The 24490-nt window shown below is 35.9% G+C and overlaps 1 protein-coding gene across 1 annotated transcript; it reads right to left on the reverse strand.

Moving 5' to 3' along the window:
* Window positions 1–867: 867 nt before the first annotated feature.
* On the reverse strand, window positions 868–21275 carry LOC131936702 (adhesion G-protein coupled receptor G2-like). Its single transcript, XM_059293745.1, has 23 exons — window positions 21229–21275; window positions 20712–20786; window positions 15085–15402; window positions 14581–14705; window positions 13676–13859; window positions 13042–13085; window positions 12056–12481; window positions 11077–11233; window positions 9051–9200; window positions 8588–8672; window positions 8296–8416; window positions 8130–8176; window positions 7358–7478; window positions 6712–6812; window positions 6233–6335; window positions 5114–5261; window positions 4552–4630; window positions 3939–4005; window positions 3441–3493; window positions 2837–2963; window positions 2154–2195; window positions 1324–1413; window positions 868–967 (listed from the first exon to the last, which is right to left on the reverse strand). The coding sequence occupies exons 2-23, from the start codon at window positions 20764–20766 to the stop codon at window positions 899–901; spliced, it is 2712 nt and encodes a 903-aa protein (XP_059149728.1). The 5' UTR covers window positions 20767–20786; window positions 21229–21275; the 3' UTR covers window positions 868–898.
* Between the last annotated feature and the right edge of the window lie 3215 nt (window positions 21276–24490).

Raw genomic sequence — 24490 nt, forward strand, 5'->3', positions numbered from 1 at the left:
GATTGCTCAACAAGATAGAGATCGTAATCAAGAAATGGGGAAAAACCGTATAAAAATACGGCAAATAAAAGGCATAAAATTAAACTACACCAATCTCCACATTTGAAACAACTTTAATTAAATCAAATGAGCATAAAAACAAACAACAAAAAATATACCAATTACGTTTTTTTATTAATTATTAAAAATTAATGCACAGCTATAAAACAAAAACTGACATCGTAACAATCTAAGACTTCAATATTTTTTTCTTGGGACAAAACAATATTATAAAATTAATACCATTTAAAAGTGTTTTAAAAATTATTACTGTAGTTTAATTATATTAAAAAAAAAAATTGGTTTAATTATATCAGTGATTTCATAGTATTCATTGTAATTCAGTAGAAGAAGTCAATTATTTAAAACATTCATATAATTAAACCACTTTTTATGTAAAATAAACATAACACGGCTTGTTCATGGGTATCATATTTATAGACATCTTAGGTTATTTATAGACAAGTTCGTCTATTTATTGAAGCCATAACATGCATATCAGTGCAGGTTGAAAGTGAACGATCGTATTGAAAATAATATTAAAAAAATGCATGTTTGTTATACTTAATTTCTCTTAATAAGTAAGTGATGAAATTACGTAATGCAGTGTTTAAATCAGGTGTCTCTACCAATCTCCTTTACCCCCCCCCCCCCTTCCTACCCCAGAACGAAATATAAATTATATAGAGAATAGATACTTTTACCAGTTTCTGTCAACCTCCTTCTCCCCCCCCCCCCCCCACCCCCAAAGTAAAATTTACCCCACAAGTTTCATTTTACGTACCCCTCCCCCTTCACCCAGAGAAAAATCTGGAAAAAACACTGAAAGCAAGAGATTCATATATGGATCGACCGTTTCTCAGAGGACTTGATTTTCATATTTACTGAAACTTTCTTTATGACCTCCTTTCTGTTGTGTCGACTTATTCTGTAAATCGATAATTTTAAAATACTGAATTTTTTCCTAAAATGTCTCTTATTCTATACTTATTAGTAATGGTCTACCCATAATAATACTAACTTGGAAACAGTTAACTTTATATATAGTATTTATTATCTATGATTATTTCCTTTAATATACAATATGAAATAACTAATATTTTAGACATTTAAAAAAAGAATATTACACATGAATTATATTTGATAAGGTTGTGTTGTGATATTGTGACACTCAAGTGTGGTCTTAATTTTTGTGACAATGTGTCACACTATAATGATCGGGGGAGGTGGGTGAGGTGTTGATGTAATTACGACACAAATGTGACGTCACTTCAGTAGACTTACGTTACTAACGGAGAATGTCCAGGTTAAGCTGTTGTAGTCTTCCTGGTTTGGTTTGTAGCGATGTTTGATCAGAACAAACCCAGCGCGAACCTGGACGATAGTCAGAGATAATTGTTACTATAAAAAAAAATTAGATTTCCTTGCGAACCAGATGGTCCATGGGGCAAGTGAAGTAGAGTCCACCTGTTTATGTGACCTCGGTATATGAAAGGAAAATGTGAACAGTATGCCCAGCCGACATTACTTTCCCTAACGTAAGTTAGTTAACCATGAAAGCTGGGTGGATTCAGCGATGTTCTATTGTTTAAACCTTAATTGGATCCCGAGTTAGCAGACTAGCGCTCTACCGCTAGTCCATGCCGTCCCACTTGCTACTACAATAAATATGTGTTATGTGGTCATCTTCTATATATTGCTCTCCATTATCTCCGTCTATTACGATCTCATCCTCACTTTTTCTCCCTTTTTCTCTGCCACTTTGCTTGTATGGGATGGCGTGTTCTAAGTGGTAGAGCTGCCAACCTGAAGGCCTGGAGTTCGAAATCCAATGAACTCTACTTCATCTGTCCAATGGATCTCTAGGTCTAAAGATGATTCTTTACTTTATCCGTATGTCTCTCAATGTCTCTCCCTCTGTCCACCTCCCTCTCTGACTCCCTCTATGACTCCCTCTCTGACTCCCTCTCTGACTCCCTCTCTGACTCCCTCTCTGACTCCCTCTGACTCCCTCTCCTCTCTGTGTCTGACAACTGATTTAACCAACCCGGGATAATCTTGTACGTAAAATAACAGCAATACAGGGTTTGAACCCATACTAGCGATAAACTTACCCTGCTCTGTAGAATACATTGGAACACAAACATATAGAAACCCTGAAAATAAAATAAAAGAAAATATAAATGCATAAACATATAGAAACCCTGAAAATAAAATTAAAGTATAAAGAAATGTGTAAACGAAAAAATCGAGTTAAAAAAAAAAAAAAAAAAAAAAAACAACATAGTCTTTACTTTTTCTAGCAAACGATTTAGTTACTTAATGTAGTTAATTAATTTTGTTAATAAGTAATACACTAAATCTGTTACAGTATAGTGTGGTCAGTTCTATACTCTATAACACGGTAACCTTGAAAACCAAGCAGAGCTAGTAGCATGAAGTTCACGTCAACAGAATTCCGCTTTCATAGTCTCTCAGACATGAGACATTTTTAAAGAAATCTCGAATCATCTTAAAAATGTCTTTCTCAACCGCCCCCTCCCCCGAACGAAAGAGAATTAATAAAGAAAATAAATAATTTTACCAGTTTCAGCCCACACTCCCATCCCCCGGAATATTTAGTCCGCTTCACCCCAGAAAATTTCAAGTGACTTCCACCCCCCCCCCGTTCCCATGTAAAAAAAAAGTCTAAAAGAAACTCTAATAATTTAGTCAAAAGCCCTTTACAATGAATAATCTTCATTTGTCGAAAATTCGCCAATGGTATACCGATATATTATTTTTTAAAAATGCAAACCTGTGAAGCGTTTAATGCTGCATAGAGATACTGCAAGAGTTGAATTTGGTACATCAGATATAAGATCACCAGTGCCCATGTCAAACAAGTGATCGAATTCAGTACACTAATCGATATAATCTCTAGCCTGTTAGAATAGATTAATTTACTCATACATTTTTTGCAGGTGTAGAACAATACATACTTTTATATTTATTTACAAACACGCGTTGTTAAATTAAAACAATTTAATTCCGATCTTAAATACTACATAGACACTAACTTAAAGTTATGTTGTTTTTATAAACTTAGGGACGGCGTGGTTGAAAGGTAGAACTTTCGACTGGTAACGAGAAAGTCTCGAGTTCGAATCCCGGACTCGAGTCTGTAGAACGTCTCTAAAAATAATGTGTATCTAACCTTACGTTAGTAACATTAAGACCTAGGTCATTGAACCATGTGGATTCTGTTCCTAGTGTCTTGAGCAGAAAGAAGGTGATTATTATATTAAAAAGAATACATATCACAAATTGCCATGCGATCTTGATATTCATTTTTTTAATAATGAACCAAATTAAGTTGAACACAATAAATCTAAGTTATGAATTAATGCAAATTAATTAACCTGTGTGGCTTAGTATTTGCACAGCAGGACATCACCAAAACAGAAAGATTGATCTGAAACAAAACCAGTTCGATACATTTTAATTTTTGTTTATGTTTGTTCTATTAAATTTTGGTTAGCGTGTTTTACATTTCCCGACAACAAACTCTATTGCCGTAAATACCAAGTATGTAGAGTTGTGTATATAACTAATGTGACATTTTTATATCAACTCACCACTCAAGTAACAAGTGCAGGGATGACAAACTAATGTGATATTTTGTTATCAACTTACCACTAAAGTAACTAGTGCTGGGATGACGAACTAATGTGGCATTTTGATATCAACTTACCACTAAAGTAACTAGTGCTGGGATGACGAACTAATGTGGCATTTTGATATCAACTTACCACTAAAATAACAAGTACAGGGATGACGAACTAATGTGACATTTTGATATCAACTCAGTAACAAGTGCTGGGATGACAAACTAATGTGACATTTTGGTATCAACTCACCACTAAAGTAAAAAGTGCTGGGATGACGAACGCCCAGAAAATTCCAGAACCTATTGAAACCCAGCAGCTGTAAAACAAGAACTCAATGTCAAGATCAGAGACTACGTGGTTGTAAGGTAGAGCATTTGGTTGTTAGCTCCAAGCTCTCGAGTTCGGATCTCGGTTCGGACTTATGACGTTGCAAAATCTAAACATCTCTAACGGTACATGATTTTCGTTTTGGAAAGTAAAAACATAATGCTGTCCACACCATTTCTTTAATGAAACGTATGAAATGTATTTCATCTCTACAATGGACCACAATGGAGTCATTTTTTTTTTATTACACATCATGTAAACAAGAAACTCCTATACTAATACAAGTTTTGAAAAAAAAAAAAATTCCAAAGGAAGATTATATGGGATTAGGTCTACACATAAAGTTTGATTGTCCTCGTAAATAGAACTTCGAAATAATTTCCTCAATAATTTGTGCGTGGTCAATTTAATTAAGCATTACGTTTTTTTAATGACATAACTAAATTTTTCATCAAAGATTTCGCAAAACTAAAAAAGCATTAAAAAAAACAAGGTTTGTTATGTTACATCCAATCAACATTGAAATGTTACTAACACTGATGTATTTCCGAAGCCCTCGGATTTAGTGGCGACAACTGTTGCGATAGACACAGTGACGATGATCAAAGGGCAACCTGTAAATATATTTAGCCGGTTAATATTTAACCAGAGTTTCTTCCAGGCATCTTTTCGGGGGTGGTGGAAGGAGGGGCTCGGCACCCTCGAAGAAAGTCTACCGCCCCCACCCCCCGAACGAGATGGAATTTATATAGTAAACATATACTTTTACTAGTGGGAGCTGACTGTGATAGATTTACCATGAAATAAGGTTCATGGTAATGAAATCTGTTTTTAGCATGTATTACGTTGGACGTGTGTTTACTTTTCCTAATTGTTTTTTTTTAACTAGGTAATACTATCGTCGATATTTAATTTAATAATCTGAAAAAAATAGTGTAACATATTTTAATAAATATTCCTGGGTAAATTATTTCTGCGTCGGTTAAGTACGAATTATTTTATAATTAAACAATAGCGTTAAATAATTAGGGTAAAGAAAATCAAATAATCCAGAATGAATTTTTTTTTAATGTGTCTCAGTATTTGAAAAGTCTTACCGTATGCCAAAGCCAGCGCGTGACGTATGATGGAATTGTTGGATTGTTTGATGCCAGACTTGAGGTAGACGAGACCTTGACCCAGCAGGGAGAAAAACACGACCAGGAACAGGAAGTGAAGACCGGCAGCGATGACGGTGCACATGACCTTTGATAAAATCACTTGACAGTTAAAAATAGAATAATTCCTTTGAAGGAGCATTAAAAAGGATAGACTGTTGAGTTGAATGTTGTCATGTTGTTGTGTGAAGTAGCTACTAAAACGCGCTTATATAGGTTTTTATCTTTACTATTCAAGCTACAGACGAAGATTATGTGTTGTGTAGTGTAAAGTAGCTACTACAAGATTCACTAATATAAGTTTTATTTGTAGTAATCAAGCTACTAACAAAGACTATATGTTGTGTATAATTTTAAAATCCTTTTTGGGTCACATTCAATTCAGCGCGAGCGTGAATCAGTAAGTAATCAGTAAGTAATCAGTAAGTAAGTAATTAGTAAGTAATAAGATAAAGGAAAAAAAAAACAGTCTGTCATGTTGCATACATATCGAAATGGTACTGTTGTAATTTGATAAAAATGTGCATCAGAGGCGTAGCCACCCTTCCCGGCGCCCGGGGACAAACTTTTCGATTTGCACCCCCCCCCTCTCGAACTTTTATTTCCAATCCCCCCTCAAACTTTCGATTTGCACCCCCCCCCTCGAACATTTCATTTGCACCCCCCCTCAAACTTTCAATTTGGCACCCCCCTAAGGTCGGCGCCCGGGAACATATGTCCCCCCGCCCCCCCCCCCCCTCGCTAGGCCTCTGATGTGCATACTGCACTGACTATAAATGAATTCACTTAACGCCTCACTCACCGCAATACTTCTTGTTTCCAAGCTTCCCCCTCCACTTCCCCACCCCCAACCACGCGGAAATAAAATTGAAAAAAAAAAACATAGCAAATACTCCTCTCAAATAATTTCGTATTTCTTTCAAGCACATCCATTTTATAACGCCGTAGTAATTTGTAAAATTTATTTTCTTTCTGATCTAAAATATTTTATCTGACTCACCTACAATAATAATAAAGTAATTATCATATTGTTTTTTGCCAATTAAAACCCATACTTACCCTGTTCCCAGTTTCATTGATTCCAAATATAAAAACTAAGTTCCCAATGATCAGAAACACGGAGATGTTGATGTTCAAGATAAAATGATCAGATTTGATATGTCTGTGTGAATGAAAAAAAAGGTAAGGAACAACTTTGATTTTTAAAGCGACACTGTCGGCTTAAAAATATACAGCAAAGACGAAGCTGCATATATGGTGTCTCAGTCGATCGGCGAAGTGTGCAGTCACATGTACGCACGCAAAGATGCACGTCCGCAAGAAACCACACACATACACACTCACACACACACGCATATATATATATATATATATATATATATATATATATATATATATATATATATATATATAATAGAATTTGCTGTGTTAATCAGTATACATTGAATGCATTAACAATACGACATTGGCAAATTAACCTATTGCCCAGAATTCCTCAAAACGTGATTTTTGAGAAAGATAAAAAAATGAGCCCTTACCTCCATGTTATGATGTAGATAATGAGAGTAACCAACAGGAAGGCCATACACACACAAGATCCTACTATTGACAACCAGTCAAACAAAATCAAGTGATTTTCCTACAGAAATACATTAAAATTTCTATTACGTTCTAAAGAAAAACTGTTTAGTAAGCTATTTAGTAAAATAACTCCTCAGGTATTTGTTTCATTGAACACAACGAGAAAACGAGTATGGTGAACACGACATTGGAATTACGTAAACCAGCAGAGGCCATATAAACATGACAACAAGTAATGATATAGTCAACTATGGTGTCACAACGTCATTCTTCCCTCTCACACGGATTAGGGAATGATTGATTCATTAAAAACATACATATTCATATAGCTAATATCGCCATAAAAATCGTTTTTAAATACAACGTTTACATTTTGGAATAATCTTATTAATACTATTAAGATTAATGCCTGCTTAATACAGATTTTAATGTTCCTTTTTTTCTTATATTGTTTAATTAATACATACATTATACGTCATGTTTTTGTTGGTTTGAATGTTTGTTTCAGTGTTGTTGTTCCACCTATAAAAACAACTGAATGTTCGACATGCAACACAACACAAAACAACGAAACACAACACAGCACAACACAACACAACTTACCGTTGATGTTGTACGAACCAGGACAGCGAAGAGTTTATTAGCCTGCTCACATGCACACGTCACCTGGTACTGACCACGACTGACCACTCGGCAGATGTTGCCTTCACCGATCTGTAGACCACTGCAATAAGAAAATAGGTATGTTGATTGCCATCTAGAACAGGTAAATATTTAATGAATTTTACCACAATTATTATAAGAACTTATGTTTTTGTATTACTTATGTAAAAACTACACATAACTGAAAAACACGTAAAAGTTATTTTAACACTTTGAACGGTTTTTATTTATGAAAATTAATTCATATGACATGAATATAACTACACATTATGCACTCGGAAAGAAGTGTTGATTAATAATATCATTTAATTACAGTAAGTCAATTTCCGCGATTCAAATATTTATGTGAAGTGCAATGTACACAAATAATGCTGGTAAGTTATTTGTTTTTTAAATGATACTGCAGAATTGGAAAGTAATTATACTATAGCCTTATGTTTTTTTTTAAAACGTATGTCCAAATACACATCGGCTTTAAAAACATTAAATTATTATAATATTCAATAAAAAAAAAATCAGCTTTCATTTGAATCTACAAACAAAAATTTGAAAAAAAATGTCAAAAATGTAATGCTTATTAAATTAACATATAGGATGGTATTTAGCTTTGTTTTTCTTTAAGGATAATGTGTAGTATATGAGCTATTTGCATTCTATTTATTTTCATACATTTTATTTTAATCGATCGTAAATGCTAGTAAATGTTCGTTACCCTGGCAACATATCCAGGTATACACACTCGGGCTGTGTATTCGTTGTCTGTAAGAAAAGATAAAACGTATTTATTACGATAATCACACAGCCAATAAAGTCTTATTCATGATTAAAGCTAATATGACTAGGTCTAGTAAGTCTACTTATAATACATAGCTACTTACAGCGAGTATCGTGAAGTTAAGGTAAAGTGGTCTATCAACAGTTACTTCCCCTTGTGTTATGTTGAAGAAAATAATCTCAGAAACAATTTTATAGTTTTGGAGTTCTTTCCCTTCGACGGTCCTACAATTAGGGTTCAGAGTGAAAAAAAAAAGTACTTTCAGGTAAATGAATTAACAAAAAAAATCAACAAAACAATAAACAAATGTCATACAACTTTTAAAGTAATCAGGCCAATTGTGTAAAGTTGTATTTATTAAATATCGTTAATTATGATAATTAGTAAATATTTACGAGTTGTGTGCCTTGGCGTTGATCAGTTGCAAGTTCGCGCCATCTTTGAATACAATCACATAATAGTGAGGCGGATCCGCATAATCTAGAGAGGGGATTAAGTTAATTCGAATAATCCAACGTACCATTAATGTACAGGTCTAGTAATGAAAATAAAAAAACATAGTAGGCATTGACTATATATATTTAAAAATATGCTGATTATAATGTGCTAACATGTATGATTTAGGAAAAGTTAGTTTAAAAATAAATATCTGTAAAATTGGTAAAAAACGTATTCTAAAATTTAAAACATAATATATTCTATTTATATATATAATCTTTTTAAGTTTACTAAATTATAATAATTAATTTTCACGGGATTATTTTATACATAACGTAAAGATGTAAATTAAAAAAACAAAACAATCTATAGCATTATAACGAGCATGTTTTTAAACAAGAAGCAAGGCCGACAACCTACCAATGACGAGACCTGGTAAATCCTGACTTGCTTCCCTTGGTAGAGCTACACCTATCTTAGAATAAACATTCCAACTGATGTTCAGTATAGCGCTTGTATTAATGGTAGGAGGGAAATCAATGACCCCTACAGCTTTACCTTTGTAGACAGCTGGGGATAAACACATTTAGTAGCACATTGGTTATGGTATGTTGAAAGGGTATATATTTCTAACCTATTATATTACGAGAAAAATGGCCCGTTGAGGAAGGATACACCGGGCGCTAGGTTGATAGTGCTGTCTCTTTTCTCTAAACAAAAACCACCCCCCCCACACACACCACCCCCACCCCCACCCACACCCCCACCCACACCACCCCAACCCCCCACCCCCCCCCACACACCACCCCCCACACACCACCCCCCCACCCCCACCCCTACACACACCACCCCACACACACACCACCCCCCACCCCCACCCCCCCCCCCCCCAAAAAAACATGTCTACCGTCCCATTCAACGAAATATAATTATATACTTTTTCCAGTGTCCGCCCCCTCCCCGAAAATTCTACACCCGCCCCCGAAAATTTCAAGTACCCTCACCCCTCTCCGGGGAGGAAAAAGTCTAAATTAAAACCACCCCCCACTCACCCCCACCCCCCCCCCCACACACACCACCCCCCCCCCACCCCCCACCCACCCACCCCCCCCCCCCCCCCCCAAAAAAAAAAGCATGTCTACCGTCCCATTCAACAAAATATAATTATATACTTTTTCCAGTGTCCGCCCCCTCCCCGAAAATTCTACCCCCCGCCCCCGAAAATTTCAAGTACCCCCCACCCCTCTCCGGGGAGGAAAAAGTCTAAATTAAAACCACCCCCCCACTCACCCCCCATCCCCCCCCACACACCCCCCCCCTCCCCCCACCCCCCACCCACAACCCCCCCCCCCCCTAAAAAAACATGTCTACCGTCCCATTCAACGAAATATAATTATATACTTTTTCCAGTGTCCGCCCCTCCCCGAAAATTCTACCCCCGCCCCCGAAAATTTCAAGTACCCCCCACCCCTCTCCGGGGAGGAAAAAGTCTAAATTAAAACCACCCCCCCACTCAACCCCCCCCCCCCCCACCCCCACCCCCCTCAGACGTTCTTACGCGGGGGTGGGGCTTCGCCCCTACCCGAAGAATTGTATGCAAGAAACTCTTCACGCAAACCATTTAGATTAGACAACATTTCCTTTTTTTCAATGTTTCAATGACGTCATTACATTACTGTGTGCACTCTCTGGTTTGAGATTATGTTCTACTCTACGCTAAATGTGTCGACGTCATATTTCGTTTTTCGAATTACTGTGCAGGTTTTTAAATTCCTTGTGTTTTCTCTAGAGCGTTCTTGTCAGACAGATAGATAGATAGAGAGACAGCGAAACTATTATTATAGATGCCTATTGTTCACTTTCCGTAATTGATTTCAACATGTACATACGACTTGTCTGATGTATACCTGAATTTTTGATAACGTTAAAGCGGGACTGTCGTGTACCTTTTTGAACATTACGGGTCAGGTAAAGTAGAGTTCACCTGTTTCTATGACCCAGGCATATGAAGGAATAGCCCTATCTTTCCTAGAAGTAAGTCAGGTACCCATTGAAACTCGGTTTGCCTAGGGACGTCATAGGGACTCGAGACTTTCGGGATTACTGTCAAACTCTCTACCATACAACTACACCGTCCACTAGAAGCAGTTTTAACGTAAAAAAAATAAAAATTGTGGTTTTTTCTTATACTACCCATGTATGGTCTCTTTGAGTAATTAGTCAAATAAGTCACATGGTACCAGATGATCAAAGTTTTGAGATTGACATGTCTCTCATCAAACTGATTCTTTCTTACGTCATTGATTGTAGTGTTACGGTTAAGGCTTCTATAAAATGGGGTTACATCTAAGGAATTAAGTCTTTCTAAGGATAAGCCAACGAGTATATTTCTAAACACAGACCACATGTTTTATTATAACACACCAGATATTACTCAGGAACTCACCAATATTTTTTAATTCGATAAAAATTGCATCCTCGTCCTGAGCTGATTTCGAGGCCTCATCTAGGGAGTTCAAAATATGTAACAATTGGGTCCAATGGTGCATAGCGTTGTTCCCCAATCCTGTCGCTAGTGCTTCGTCAACCATGACGGTGGCGTTCTGTTTGAATTAGGAACCATTTAGGATTATCCTAAGAGTATTTTAAGAATATATTGATGCTTCTACTTGCCTACTCAATGCATGCAACATTGTTTGATACCAAGGCAGTTTTTTTTTAAAATGCATCTCAAATGAGTGATTTGAAAAAAAGCAAACACAATAAAAATAGAAATATGCTGCTATTACTGATGATGTGGATGATGAAGATGATGTTGATGTTGATGTTGTTGTTGTTGTTGTTGATGATGATGATGTTGTTGATGTTGATGTTGATGTTGATGTTGATGTTGATGTTGATGTTGATGTTGATGTTGATGTTGATGTTGATGTTGATGTTGATGTTGATGTTGATGTTGATGTTGATGTTGATGTTGATGTTGATGTTGATGTTGATGTTGATGTTGATGTTGATGTTGATGTTGATGTTGATGTTGATGTTGATGTTGATGTTGATGTTGATGTTGATGTTGATGTTGATGTTGATGTTGATGTTGATGTTGATGTTGATGTTGATGTTGATGTTGATGTTGATGCTGTTGTTGAAAATGGTGATACTATGGTAACGGTAACGATAATGGTAATGGTAAGGGTCAGGGTAAGGGTAAGGGTAAGGGTAAGGGTAAGGGTAAGGGTAAGGGTAAGGGTAAGGGTAAGGGTAAGGGTAAGGGTAAGGGTAAGGGTAAGGGTAAGGGTAAGGGTAAGGGTAAAGGGTAAGGGGTAAGGATAAGGGTAATGGTAACAGTCATTTGATAAAACTTATAAGAAAAATATTAATACTAATTATAATAATAACTATAACACTAATAATAAAATGCCCCTTACATATAAGAGCTGCATGTCTATTTTTATGTCTGTTTCTGGCATTAAAGAAGTATCTTCTATGCACTCTGTTGTGTCACTTGGTTGGTCTGTGGTTGTATCAGCCCTCGTGGATTGCTCGTCTTCCTTCCACGTCTCAGACTGAATCAGTGGAACTGCTGTCGTGCCTTCATCAATGCCCGGAGAAGAAGCTGTTGTTAGGGCACTGTCACTAGCGACACTCGGTGGAGGGGTTGTTGTTTCCGGAGTGTTTGGCTGAGCCGGCTGAGTTGTTGTTGTAGGGGGCTTAACTTTAGTTGTTGATGGGGTTGTTGGAGTTACGGTTCGTGTTTCATAGTTTCTCGTAGTGGTGATTTCCCTTACACCTATGGGATAAACTTCAGTAGTCTGTAGCATCGTGGAGTCTTTGCGAGTAGAAGCTACCTGTGTCTGTTGGGGAACAAATCAATAAACAATTAAAACAACATAAAATACAATAGTTATTAATTTTAGCACTACCTTTTAAATACAAAAATACCGGGGTAGGTGTGGTCGGGAAGGTGAAACTAGTGTTTGCTAAACCGAAAAGTCTCGAGTTCGAAACCTCATGTATATGAATTTCGATAACTGGGTGCAGCAAAACATATAGGTGAAAAAACTCCACAAACAAATCAACTGCTGCTATTCAGCCTTATCTGTCTGGGGGATGCTGCTATTTAGCCTCATCTGCCACGGGGGGTGTGAACTCAGGACTCTCGCTTTAGCAGCCATGAACTTTACCGACCCAACCACTTTCCCAACTATTTCTTTTAATACAAGACTATCTGATTTACTCAAAATTGATTTCTGCCAAGTCCTTTATATTAGATCTGATATTTTTATACCACTAACCATTATCGTATTCCATTACGTATTCGACCTATTATTAAAGCGACACCAGTCAACGTATTTATTTTCAATTGGGAAAGTAGGTTTTAACTAAACAATCAATTTATATCTTACCAACTCACCGTATTTGCGATAGTTCTCTTGCTATTGCTAGAAGAAATATTTCCTGTAAAAAAATAAAAGTATATTTTTATAAATATAACAAAATCAACTTATTGTAACAAAGTCATAATCTTGATATGTGTAACATCAATACCAAGTACGTGGCTTAGTTCATACAGTAACATTTGATTGGTTAATCACTTAATCTCTAATTTAAATTACACGCGCTACCGTGTAAGTGAGTGCTAGACAGCCTATGTATAGAAAACTGCCTTAACATTATTTTTTTCAATCTTTAAATATAAGAATTCCTGTTTCGATTTAACTTTCTCAGTTTCGAACAGCAAAGGCTGATTACATATGTAACTTTCTCTGATTCGGCAGTATAGGCTGCTTATATATAAAAATTTATCTGATTTGTCAGTAAGGGCTGCTTACATAATCAACTTTCTTTGATTCGGCAATAAGGACTACATTATGTATGTATTAATTGTTGTTGGTGTAATATGAACTGCGTCAATAATGATTCAACTTACTTTGATACGGCACTAGATGCTATATTAACAATCATTCCTCTATGTTAGTTACGTACAGACCTAATCTTTATGTTTATTCTCATTAACTCGATACTGGAATAAAAAAAAAAGTTCTAACCTTCATCGATGAGGATTGTCTTCGTGATTTTAGGAGGCGCTCCGGGGTTCTTTGAATAGTTACCTCTATAGGTAACTGTCAAGGTAACGTTGTAGTCACTTGAAGATGTTAAGGTAAGGGGAAGGGAGCAATTTGTGTTAAAGTAGTTGTTGACCCTCGTCTCAGTTTGGCTGTTCGACGTATTCTGATAAAGGAAATACAAAACACATGGGCTTGAAAATGAATACGTAAATTCGGGTCAGGTGAGAATTTTATCTAGGAAGTGTGAACTTTACAAATCTTAATTTAATTTAGAACAGCTTCTAAGATAAAATCCGATCTTGAATCATATGAATTAGGTGTGTCTTAACCTACTCAAAACCCCTGAGATTGACTCATCGAAACCCTGGGGTTCGATCAAACCCAAGTGGTGTCGATTTAATTCGGAACAAGCGAAAACAAAACCATAAGTCACAAACGGGACACATTGCATTCAATTTACAAGCTAGCAGAACTGAATATATAAGACTGGAAAAAGAAACGATGCCAAAATTTCCCAGATGAATTATCGGATAGGAAAAAAAACCAGTTGGAACGACATTGGAATTGGTGACTTAAAAGATGCAAACGGAAAACTGAGCGAAAAAAAAAGTGCGTACAGTCATATTCGTTTTCTTAAACCGAGCATTTATAGACATTAACAAAGAGTGACTACAAGTACAATGCATTATTATAAAACATATTTCATAGAAAACGACAATATTAAAATGTATTATTCATATTATATTGTGTTTGCTCATTTTTCTGTTTGCGCAGTTTTCCTGTATCTGCCTGGTGTCGGGCTATATACATAGTTAACTCTGGACAAACTAATGAAGATTTACTATCAAAGATAGAATGGTAGAAAGTAAAGACTCTGTGGGTACCGTTTTTCTCCCGACTCTGTATTTCCACTGGCACGTGATCTTCGGAAAGTGCCGACGTATCATACAGCTGACCATCGGAGCAGCAGACGAGAGGTTGTAGCTGCAGACTATTTCTTCTGGAGTGGCTTTAAGTTAGAAAAATACAGGAAGAATGATCATATGAATAGGATATTAATCTCAGTGTTTCTTTCAAACTTTTTTTTTCTCAAGAGCGGGGGGTGGGGGCACTTGAATCTTTCGGGGGGAGGGGGCAGACTAAATTGTAAATAGCGGATATACTGGTAAAGGTATATACTTTCTATATTAATTTTATTTCTTTAAAGTGGGGGGGGGGGGGGGGGGGGAATTTAGCACCCCCCCCCCCCCACAAAACATGCTTAAAATAATCTTTACCATCAAAACCCTGTAATATTCCCGATTATATTAACCCAGTTAACCATAATTATCACTCAACGTTAATTAAGGTTTAATACTATCTGAAGTAATTGTTAAAAGATAACTTACCCCAAACGAAAATTTTACATGTTTGTGTAGACTCTAACAACGCTCCATCCTGCATCACGTTGAAAAACACATCCCAGCTTCCGCCCGTGATGTTATTCACGACGACCTCCAGCGTAACTTGATTCGATGTACGACTCACATTAACACTGTACCCCGGTGCAGCGGATTTTTGGTTCTCGTACCAGCCTGCGATCTCGCGAGAGTTCCTGATCACGGAGAGGCGGACGTTGCTGGGTAGAACGGCGTTGGTGACGCTGGCTTTGATGGCTGTGTGGCCGAGCTGGGCTGGGACACAGGTGAGGCTTGAGGTGACTGGGTCTAGGAGTGTCCAGAAAAAATAGTGTTAAAATCTATGTATATATATATATATATATATATATATATATATATATATATATATATATATATATATAATTCTCTTCTTGGAGACGTTAGAAAACAAGCTGTGAGCGCGCCTTGCAGTCCCTTCTCTTCCTCTCTAGGAAGTCTGGTGAGCTGTGGTTCACGCTAAATGTTTACAATCGTAGAGCCGGTTTAGTGACGGCTATTAGGGGCAGATAATGTAGTTTGAAACGATTTTAAAGTTAGGGGAGGTAACGAAGAGGAGTTTGCTTTCAATGGGGGGGAGGGGGGTATCGTCCTTAACGACCATCAGATAGTGTTTTCAAGCAAATATATTCAGTGGCAGCATTGGCACTGTCGAATTCACAAATTATGAATTACTGAAAAGTAGAAAATATAACAACTAAATAGCGGCGTATGCTACGCAGCGGATCAGCTCGTGTGATATATTTCTTCTATATATTTTCCTTAACCGGCGTATTTATTTCCCTTTATACACGTGACAACGCGCACTCCCGCAAATGTAAATACACGATATAGCACATTAGCAATGTACACACACTACATAAGATATTCTCTCACTAACATGCACATGAAGGCGTGGCCTAAGGATGCAAACCGAAAGTCTCGAGTTCGAGTCCAGGTTAAAGTCAGTGAAATGTTCCTGAGTCCACCCAGCTCTAACGGGTACCTAACATGGTAGCAAAAGTAAGGGTGTTTGGGCAAAGTGCTGACCACACATTCCCTTCATATGTCGAGGTTAAGAAACATATGAATTCTACTTCGTCTGATAAATGGATCACTAGATCTAAGAAGGATTCTTTACTTTTTTGTATGTGCATAACAACACACTCGCTCAAGTGCATTATACTATAAACGCATTCGCTCATTGTACACACAACATAACACATTAACGTAAGTGTGTATTAACGAGAACGTACATGTGCTCGCTTTTAAATATGCAAGAAAGTATATTCTAATCATAAAACAAATTAATACAAGTAACAAACACTTAATTAACTTTCTTTTTTCAACTACCTTCTATAAATTGCATGTTCACAGGGCGTAGCGAGGGGGGGGGGGGGCGGGGGTGCGGACCGCACCGGGTTGACACCAAGGCAAAAAATAGCAAAATATATAGAGAAAAACTTGAGGGGGGGGGTGCAAATCGAAAGTTTGAAGGGGGGGGGGGGGGTGCAAATCGAAAACTTGAGGGGGGGGGGGGTGCAAATCGAAACTTTGTCCCCGGGAAGGGTCGATACGCCTCTGGGGGGTGACACCATTAAGTCACGCACCGGGTGACACCCGACCTTGTTACGCCACTGCATTTTCAGGGTTAGAGAGGGTAATGTTTTAATCAACATTCCTTTGTCGAAAAATTCTTAAAATATAATTATGAAGTCAACATAAATATATCTGTAACTTTGTTTGAGTTTTTAATCACTAAAATCTTTTAAAAACCAAACTAAATGAAGAAAAATTATAATAAGGGTTTGTGACACATGCACTTTGTTTATCCTTGACCAGCCCTGTGGCAATTTTAGATAAGAGAAATTTAGAAAGCAGTTATCTAACTTTACGATCTCTTTTCAAACAAGGATGTCTAATACGCAAATGGAGAACTGCGCAAACAGAGACAAACGCAATTACAAACTAATTAAATAATTTTGTGTCATTGTGTCACGATCATTTTTTTCCACTCTATTGTGCGGAAAATGTTTTATTATGCTACAATGTACATGTGGTCATTATTTATAATGTTTGAAAATGCTAGAATATGAAAAATAAATTATTTGCGAACATTTGTATGCAGTTTTCCTTTGCGCAATTTTCTGTAGCGCAATTTTCCGTTGCGGTTTTTTTTCTCGGTTGGAAGGGGGCGGGGAAGTTGAGATGTAGTGTGATCTTCTTGGCTAATGATTTAAAAAAATATAACAATTAGTATATTCAATATAACAGACGCCAATTGCGAGGGTAATTTACTGATTCTACATTTGTTAAAGTATAATCTTGTTATGCTCTTAACGTGAACGTTAAGTAGAGACTATCTTTGTCAAGCTTAACCGAATAATATTTGATAATAAATACATTTTTTGAAAGATGAGCAATACATTTCGACGTTGAATTTTGAATTTTTGAATTTTAAATTGCAAATTATTATTAATACATGTACTAAATATTAGTTAACTAATTATACAAACAGTATAAATAAACATTATTCGTATTTTGATACAATGTTTTATATTTAATGTTATTGTATAGAGCGCTTTATTTATGCTTCAAGTCAGTCCTTAAAAAAAATGAATAACGAATCAGGCTCGTAATGTTATAAATTATTTTTTGTATTTCTCGTTCGATAAAAGTCTTCAATTCAATAATCTTTTTAATGCATATTTCCGTAAGAGAAATGTTTATATCATCGTGTATAATCCAAGGTTGCAGTTATTTTTACTTCCTTGGGATAGAACATGTTATTCAGACAATTGAACTATTTTTAAACATGCACTTTCGTAAATTGTTTATGGCGCCTGCGAGACAACTCATCCTGCACTTAAAAGGGGATACAACTCTTCACTCACTTGTCACTAATGTTGTTGGCCTTTCGCGGGGAGGAGAATAAAGATGGGGGATTTCCTGAGAGACACGTTCAAGTGTCTAAGTTTTGTTTATTTTTTTGTGTGATAAGAATTGTGAATACGCCCTGTTGTGTGAATTGAGAAATATTTGTGTACCGATGTAGCAAACGGTTAAGCGGGCTGATTTTAATATAAAGAACTTGCATGACAGGGTTATTTTTTTTATGGGTAGGTACAGGAGCAGTTGTTGCCGAGAGGAGCAGAAGTAGACAGTGGGAGGAAATGAGTTATAAGAGCAGCAAAAGACAAAATGAGCAGTAGTAAAATATAACATCAGTAGTAGATTATAGGAGATGTAATAGAATAGAGGAGTAGTAGTAGTCAATAGGAGCAGTAATAGACTGTAGAAGAGGGAGGCTATAGGACTAATTGTTTATCATATGAGCCGTAGTAGAACATAGGAGCAGTTGTAAATCACAGGAGCTGTAGTAACATATGAGCTGTAGTAGACTATAGGAAGCATTTTTGAATACATCAACACTTATATACTATGGGATTAGAAGTAGGGAATGTGAGAAGTATTATAAGATAGCAGTGTAGAACGATAATTTATACATCTACAACGTTAGCAGAAGCAAATGTATAAATGAACCGACAGTGTTAGATAATAGAAGAGTTGTACAAGCAAGCTGTCGTCCATTGTACATACAATATGTATAGTTGTACATCGTTATGGCTTATGTTTTTACACGGTAACATGTTTCAGTCGGGAACAAATTTTATCAAGTTTAATTATTTAAAGACACACACACATACACACATGCACACACATACACACACACACACATATATATATATATATATATATATATATATATATATATATATATATATATATATATATATATATATATATGTATATATCTGTAATGCTCTATTACCTTCTGCTCTTTCACAGCCCCGTACCCAAATAACGCCACTCCTAAGACCGCCAGACATTGCTTACAATGTAACCATTGTGCTTGCTACATACACAACCTTGCAACACCCTACGCGAAAACTCTAAATCTTGGCATTTTTTATTTTGTTTCCTTGCGATGTTTATGACAATAAATGTTTTAAAAAGTCGCCATATTAGTTTTGTTTGTTTGTACGAATGTGATCGTTAAACTCATGATGTTTTTTTAAAAATAAAATTACAGTATGAAATAATGATCGTACGTTATATCCAACAGGCATAGTAGTTCCGCCACTGTATTAAAACCAGTAGAGTACCGAGGGGGGGGGGGGGGGGGCGGGGCGGGGGGGGGGGGACATATGTCCCCGTGCGCCAACCTCAGGGGGGGGGGGCAAAATGGGTCGGAAAAATACATTGAAAGGTTGAGGGGGTGAAAATAGAAAGTTTGAGGGGGGTGCAAATCGAAATCTCGAGGGGGGGGGGTGCAAAGAGAAATCTCGAGGTGGGGGTGCAAATCAAAAGTGTAAGAGGGGGGTGCAAATCGAAATCTCGAGGGGGGGGAGGTGCAAATCGAAAAGTTTGTCCCCGGGCGCCGGGAAGGGTCGCCGCGCGTCTGGTTAAAACCAGTTTGAACAATGTCGCGGTCAATGCTCGTTTGATCGCTAGCACCAGTTTGACAGTACCAACAGTAAAACAAAACACTACCACTTAGTGAGTCACGTGGTTACCTATATCAGCCACTAACCATCTCTGATTCAACACCACTCCAGTTAAAAACGACACAACATTCAAACCGATATCTAAGACATTTAGTCGGACTATGCAGTCAGTGTTTTTTAACTGACGGGGAGGGGGGGGGGGGGTAAGATGGGAAGGGCTCTTGAAATATTTGGTGAGGGTGGGGGGGGGGGCTGACATTTGTCTGTGCGGATACAAAGGTAAAAAGTAAAAGTATTACTTCGTTCGCGGGGAGTGGGGGGTGGGGGATGAAGGAGAGAAGAGCGGTAGGAGAGTGGGCGGCGGCAGACGTGCCTCATGAGCCGGTGTTGTCCAGTTAGAAAAAAAAGAAAGAAAGCAAGAAAGAAAGGAAGATAGATAAACAAAGAAAATAAAAACAAAGAAAGAAAGCTAGAAAGGAAGAAAGTAAACAAGAAAGAATAGAAGATAGAAAGAAAAAAAATAAATGAACAGAGAAAGAAAAATAAAAGAAAGAAAAAAAAAGAAAGAAAAAAAGAAGAAAAAAAAAAGAATGCCGCTGATCGAAGTCATTTATACATATTGAGAAGACATGTTCCCATTGTTAAGACCTAGACCTCACTTATCGACAACACATCACATCCAACAACCACACCCTCAGCATCCATAGACGAATGGTCAGAACAAAATTTTAAAATGATTATCAAAATACCTCAGAACTACTTCCCTGTTGAGGACTAGTCATTATTTAACATGCACAATGTCGCCCGATTATATCCCCGCCCTTCTTTCCTAGCCTACCAACGCCCAAAGATCATCTCTTTTGCAAATAGACACAATCCCTAAAAGGAGTCCGACGAAATCTCGATCCCATCTCCTTCAATTCTCACGAAACAAACGTGTCTTTATTATTTGTAGGCCTATGCGTATAAGATATATACAAAACTAGTAATTCGGCACCCATGACTCCCTTCCTTACATAACTCATTATAATGGGCGATTTCATTAATTGAAGACCAACAAACTAAAACATAAACACTTCCTCAAATACTTACCTTTCGTAGCGACAGCCACAACGAGAGATAGAAGTATTACCACTGTATGTAACATTGTGGCGTTAATGTTCACAACTGTAAGTAAAGTGGAAACATTACACAGATAGATGTAGGGCCTATGTGCTTGTATAGAAATAGTTTGGTTGTGATGAGAAGAAATAGTCGTGAGTGATCTCTAAGCAAGCAAGACAATTATAATAGAAAGAAATTACATGTAATGATTATTTTATAATTAAGCAGTAAAAATGTATTTTACATCTGTCGGAATATTCTAAAAAAAAAAATAAAAAACAAAAAAAAAAAAAAACAAAAAAAAAAAAAACAGCTAAATACAGTTAAATGCGTACCATATTATGTTTCTTGGAAACAAACGCAAATTGATAATTTGAAAAAAAAAATATTTTAAACTAAATTAGTACTTAAAATCTGCAAAGTTTTAAATTAAATAACATTTATAAAAGTAACTGTTGATTACACTTTCTTTATGTTTATATCTAAAAACATATTTAAAACTTACCAGTATCAAACTTATTCCAGCTGTTAACACACCGCTTCCCTCCCTTGTTTAAGGCGTGGACGAGTTGTCTGTCTTGTTTTAATGGGGAAGAAATCCACCCACACCGCCTCGCTGTTTTACTGTGTTCGTTTAACGGGCGTGGTTTAAACCTTGCATGTGTAGGCTCGTGACATCACGAACCCTTATTCACGGATGTAGTAATGTCGAGAGTGCAATTTGGTGATGTACGATTCGCCGATGTAAGATTCGTTGAAATAATATTCGCCGAAGTACAGTTAGCCCTTGTATAATTCACACTAAAAATTCGTTGAAGTAAAGTTCGCCAAGGTACAATTTGTCGATTCACGATTTGCCGAAGTTATTTTCGACGAATCACGATTTGCCGAAGTTATATTCGCCGAAGTACACTTCGCCGAAGTAGCCTACATTTCACAGAAGAAAAATTCGCCGATGTTCAATTTGCCGATGTAGCATACAATTGACCGGAGTACAATTCGCCGAATGGCATTTCGTCGATTTATTTAAACTTGTACCAAGAACAATATTTAACGAATGAATGAAAATGTTGTGTAAAAATTAATACTAATCTTAATCTGTTGAGCTACATTTTGGTTATTGAGATTATGATAACCAGCGTTTTGTTAGACCCAAAAGTAAAAGGTTACTGAAAGAAATTCAACTTGAAAGTAGATTTTAGGGTTAGGGGAAGGTTAAAATTAGTGTTAAGAAATAGTATACAATTTTTTTTAAATGTAAAGCTGCGTTAAGTTTAAGGTCATATTTAAGTAATATCTCCTTGTGACGTTTGCAAACATAAATTACAATAGACGCTCCACCACACATTACAACAGTACACGCCAACACAGCCAAACCAACCTGCTCTGCAACAATTTGTCGTTTGTATTTTGAAGTTGATCCTACTTGTTTTTACGGTTGTTGATTTTATAAACAAAACTTTCCTCACAAATTTCATTTTTGTTTTGTTTTAAATCTTAGGTTGTTTCCGCCTAAGGGAAACAAGCGAGAAATTTATGAACCAGATCGAAAGTATGAGTTGTCTCCTTTTCATTTTCTTTCTATTTGTTTTATGCTGTTTAGTAATAGCATCATTTAAATTAAAGGCGTGCAAAATACTTCAAACAGCCTCTCCCCAAACTTCGTATTTTCCATTTCCCTTCCCCCTTTATTTTTTTAAACACATATTAGACTTGTTAATCTCAGAGATCAAAATGTTGTCTTAACATTTTTCTTTTTAAATGTAGATGCTACATCTACTCAAGGGAAACAAGGAAGTAATTGATGAACGTGAGCTATTGAGACATTTTGCAACGTGTACCTAGATGTTAAATATTGTGTAAATCTCTATAAACACAATTACCTGTGCTTTTCTTTAAATATTTTAAAAACAAACGATGTACGAGTAGCTATAAAATCTTACATATTCAGTTAATAAAATGCTCTAAGGCGCATTTAGAGTTCAATTTTAGCTGTTTTATGGTTACCAAAGACAATCGCTTGTCTATAAAAAATCTCTAAAGTATTGTCTAAAGTAAACCAAACTTAGGCAATAATAGCAGCTTAATGTATTTTTATGACAAGGTTAAGAAGAACATACATAGTTGACCTTTTTAAAAAAGTTTTTGAGTTAGTCATTTATTTATGTAAAACTAGTGTATATATATATATATATATATATATATATATATATATATATATATATATATATATATATATATATATATATAAGCGTTAAACCACCTCGATCCCTTTCAATATTACGTTTCATACCACAATTGAACAGCAAATAATTTCAAACACAAAATCTCATTATTCTCATAACAAGAAAACTGTGACAACTGCGGTTTATCCCATGTGGCCTTCAAATGGTTTATATGGTTACCTAGTGTTCCAATAAAACGTTTCAACAACTAACAATATTGATGGAAAAACTAACAATATTGTTTAGGGTTGTTTTAAGCAAATTCCAAATGACCATCCTTGTTACAAGTAGAATTAATTGAAGCATTCTTTCTGTTAATAATTTCAACGAAAATTAATAAAAGCGAAATTCAACATTTCAACCAACATTTGAAAAAAATATATGGATACTTGTACATGTAACAATTGATATTTAACATTTTAAAATGTGTATATTAGTAAATGTAGTTTTGTTATAGCATAATCAATCTACAAAACTAGAAGAAAAAATTGCTAAATTAAAAAAAAAAATAATAAAAAAATATGGAATAAGAATGGATTTTTTTTTTTAAATAGGATAAGGGAAGTAATTTTCATTTATGATCTCAAGTATGTGTACATCTAGTAAAATTATCATATTAAATAGTTATAAACGTGAGTGAATATATATTATTAAACAAACATTTTTTTTGTAATCATTAGTGTGATACTATAGATTCCATTGTGAAAACGTTTCTTCTTTAACTTCATTTTAAATTTGAAGAAAAACTGTGAGCGTTTTTATATACAAATTATACAACAAGCGATCACTTACATAAGTAATTTAATAAGACAGGTTTAACGTGATCTTTAGTATTATATTTTTAATGTCTTCGTCTTAGAACTTTAATTGCTATTGATCTTCCCTGAAATAAACTTTCTTCAGTGTGCAACAAGTTGTAAACAGTCAAATATTACAGGTCCTAAAATGTTGGATAATGTGACCTGTATATCAACAATCTTAAAAAACCAGGAAAGAGGATTTTCCTGGAATTTTAAAAATTATCTTGGAGATTATTTTCAAGTACGCCAAACTTAACAGCGTCAGATCACGAGGACTTGTAAATAGCTCAGTGCAGTGGAAGTATTTGTAATAATAAACCGGGGAGTGGTCTCCCCTAAACTTTCTCGAATATTCTTATATAAAATAACAGGGGATGGGAACTCGGGCTATAGACATGATTTTTAATCCATTTTAAATACTTAAAGTTTTAAAAATAGAATAAAATCTCGTAGACAAAAGAATTGCACACCAAGTGAACGCCAAATAAAAAAGTGCATAATAGTACTTTAAAAATTTACATTAGTTTTTTGAGAAATCGGAAGTAGCGTAAATTACTACTTCCGGTCAACGGAAATTACTCAAAATTTAACAGAAGGTAAAGAATTAGATCTTTTACTAACATGTGAAATTTCATTTATCTATCTACGATTTTGATAAAATACTTATAAATGAAATTTCATCAACCTAGCTGTAACGGTACTCAAGTTATCGTGTTTACACACACACAGACAGACAGACACA

Source organism: Physella acuta, unplaced genomic scaffold, assembly GCF_028476545.2.
Source record: "Physella acuta isolate Inbredline_101_S28 unplaced genomic scaffold, ASM2847654v3 ptg000185l, whole genome shotgun sequence".
Classification (NCBI taxonomy): domain Eukaryota; kingdom Metazoa; phylum Mollusca; class Gastropoda; family Physidae; genus Physella; species Physella acuta.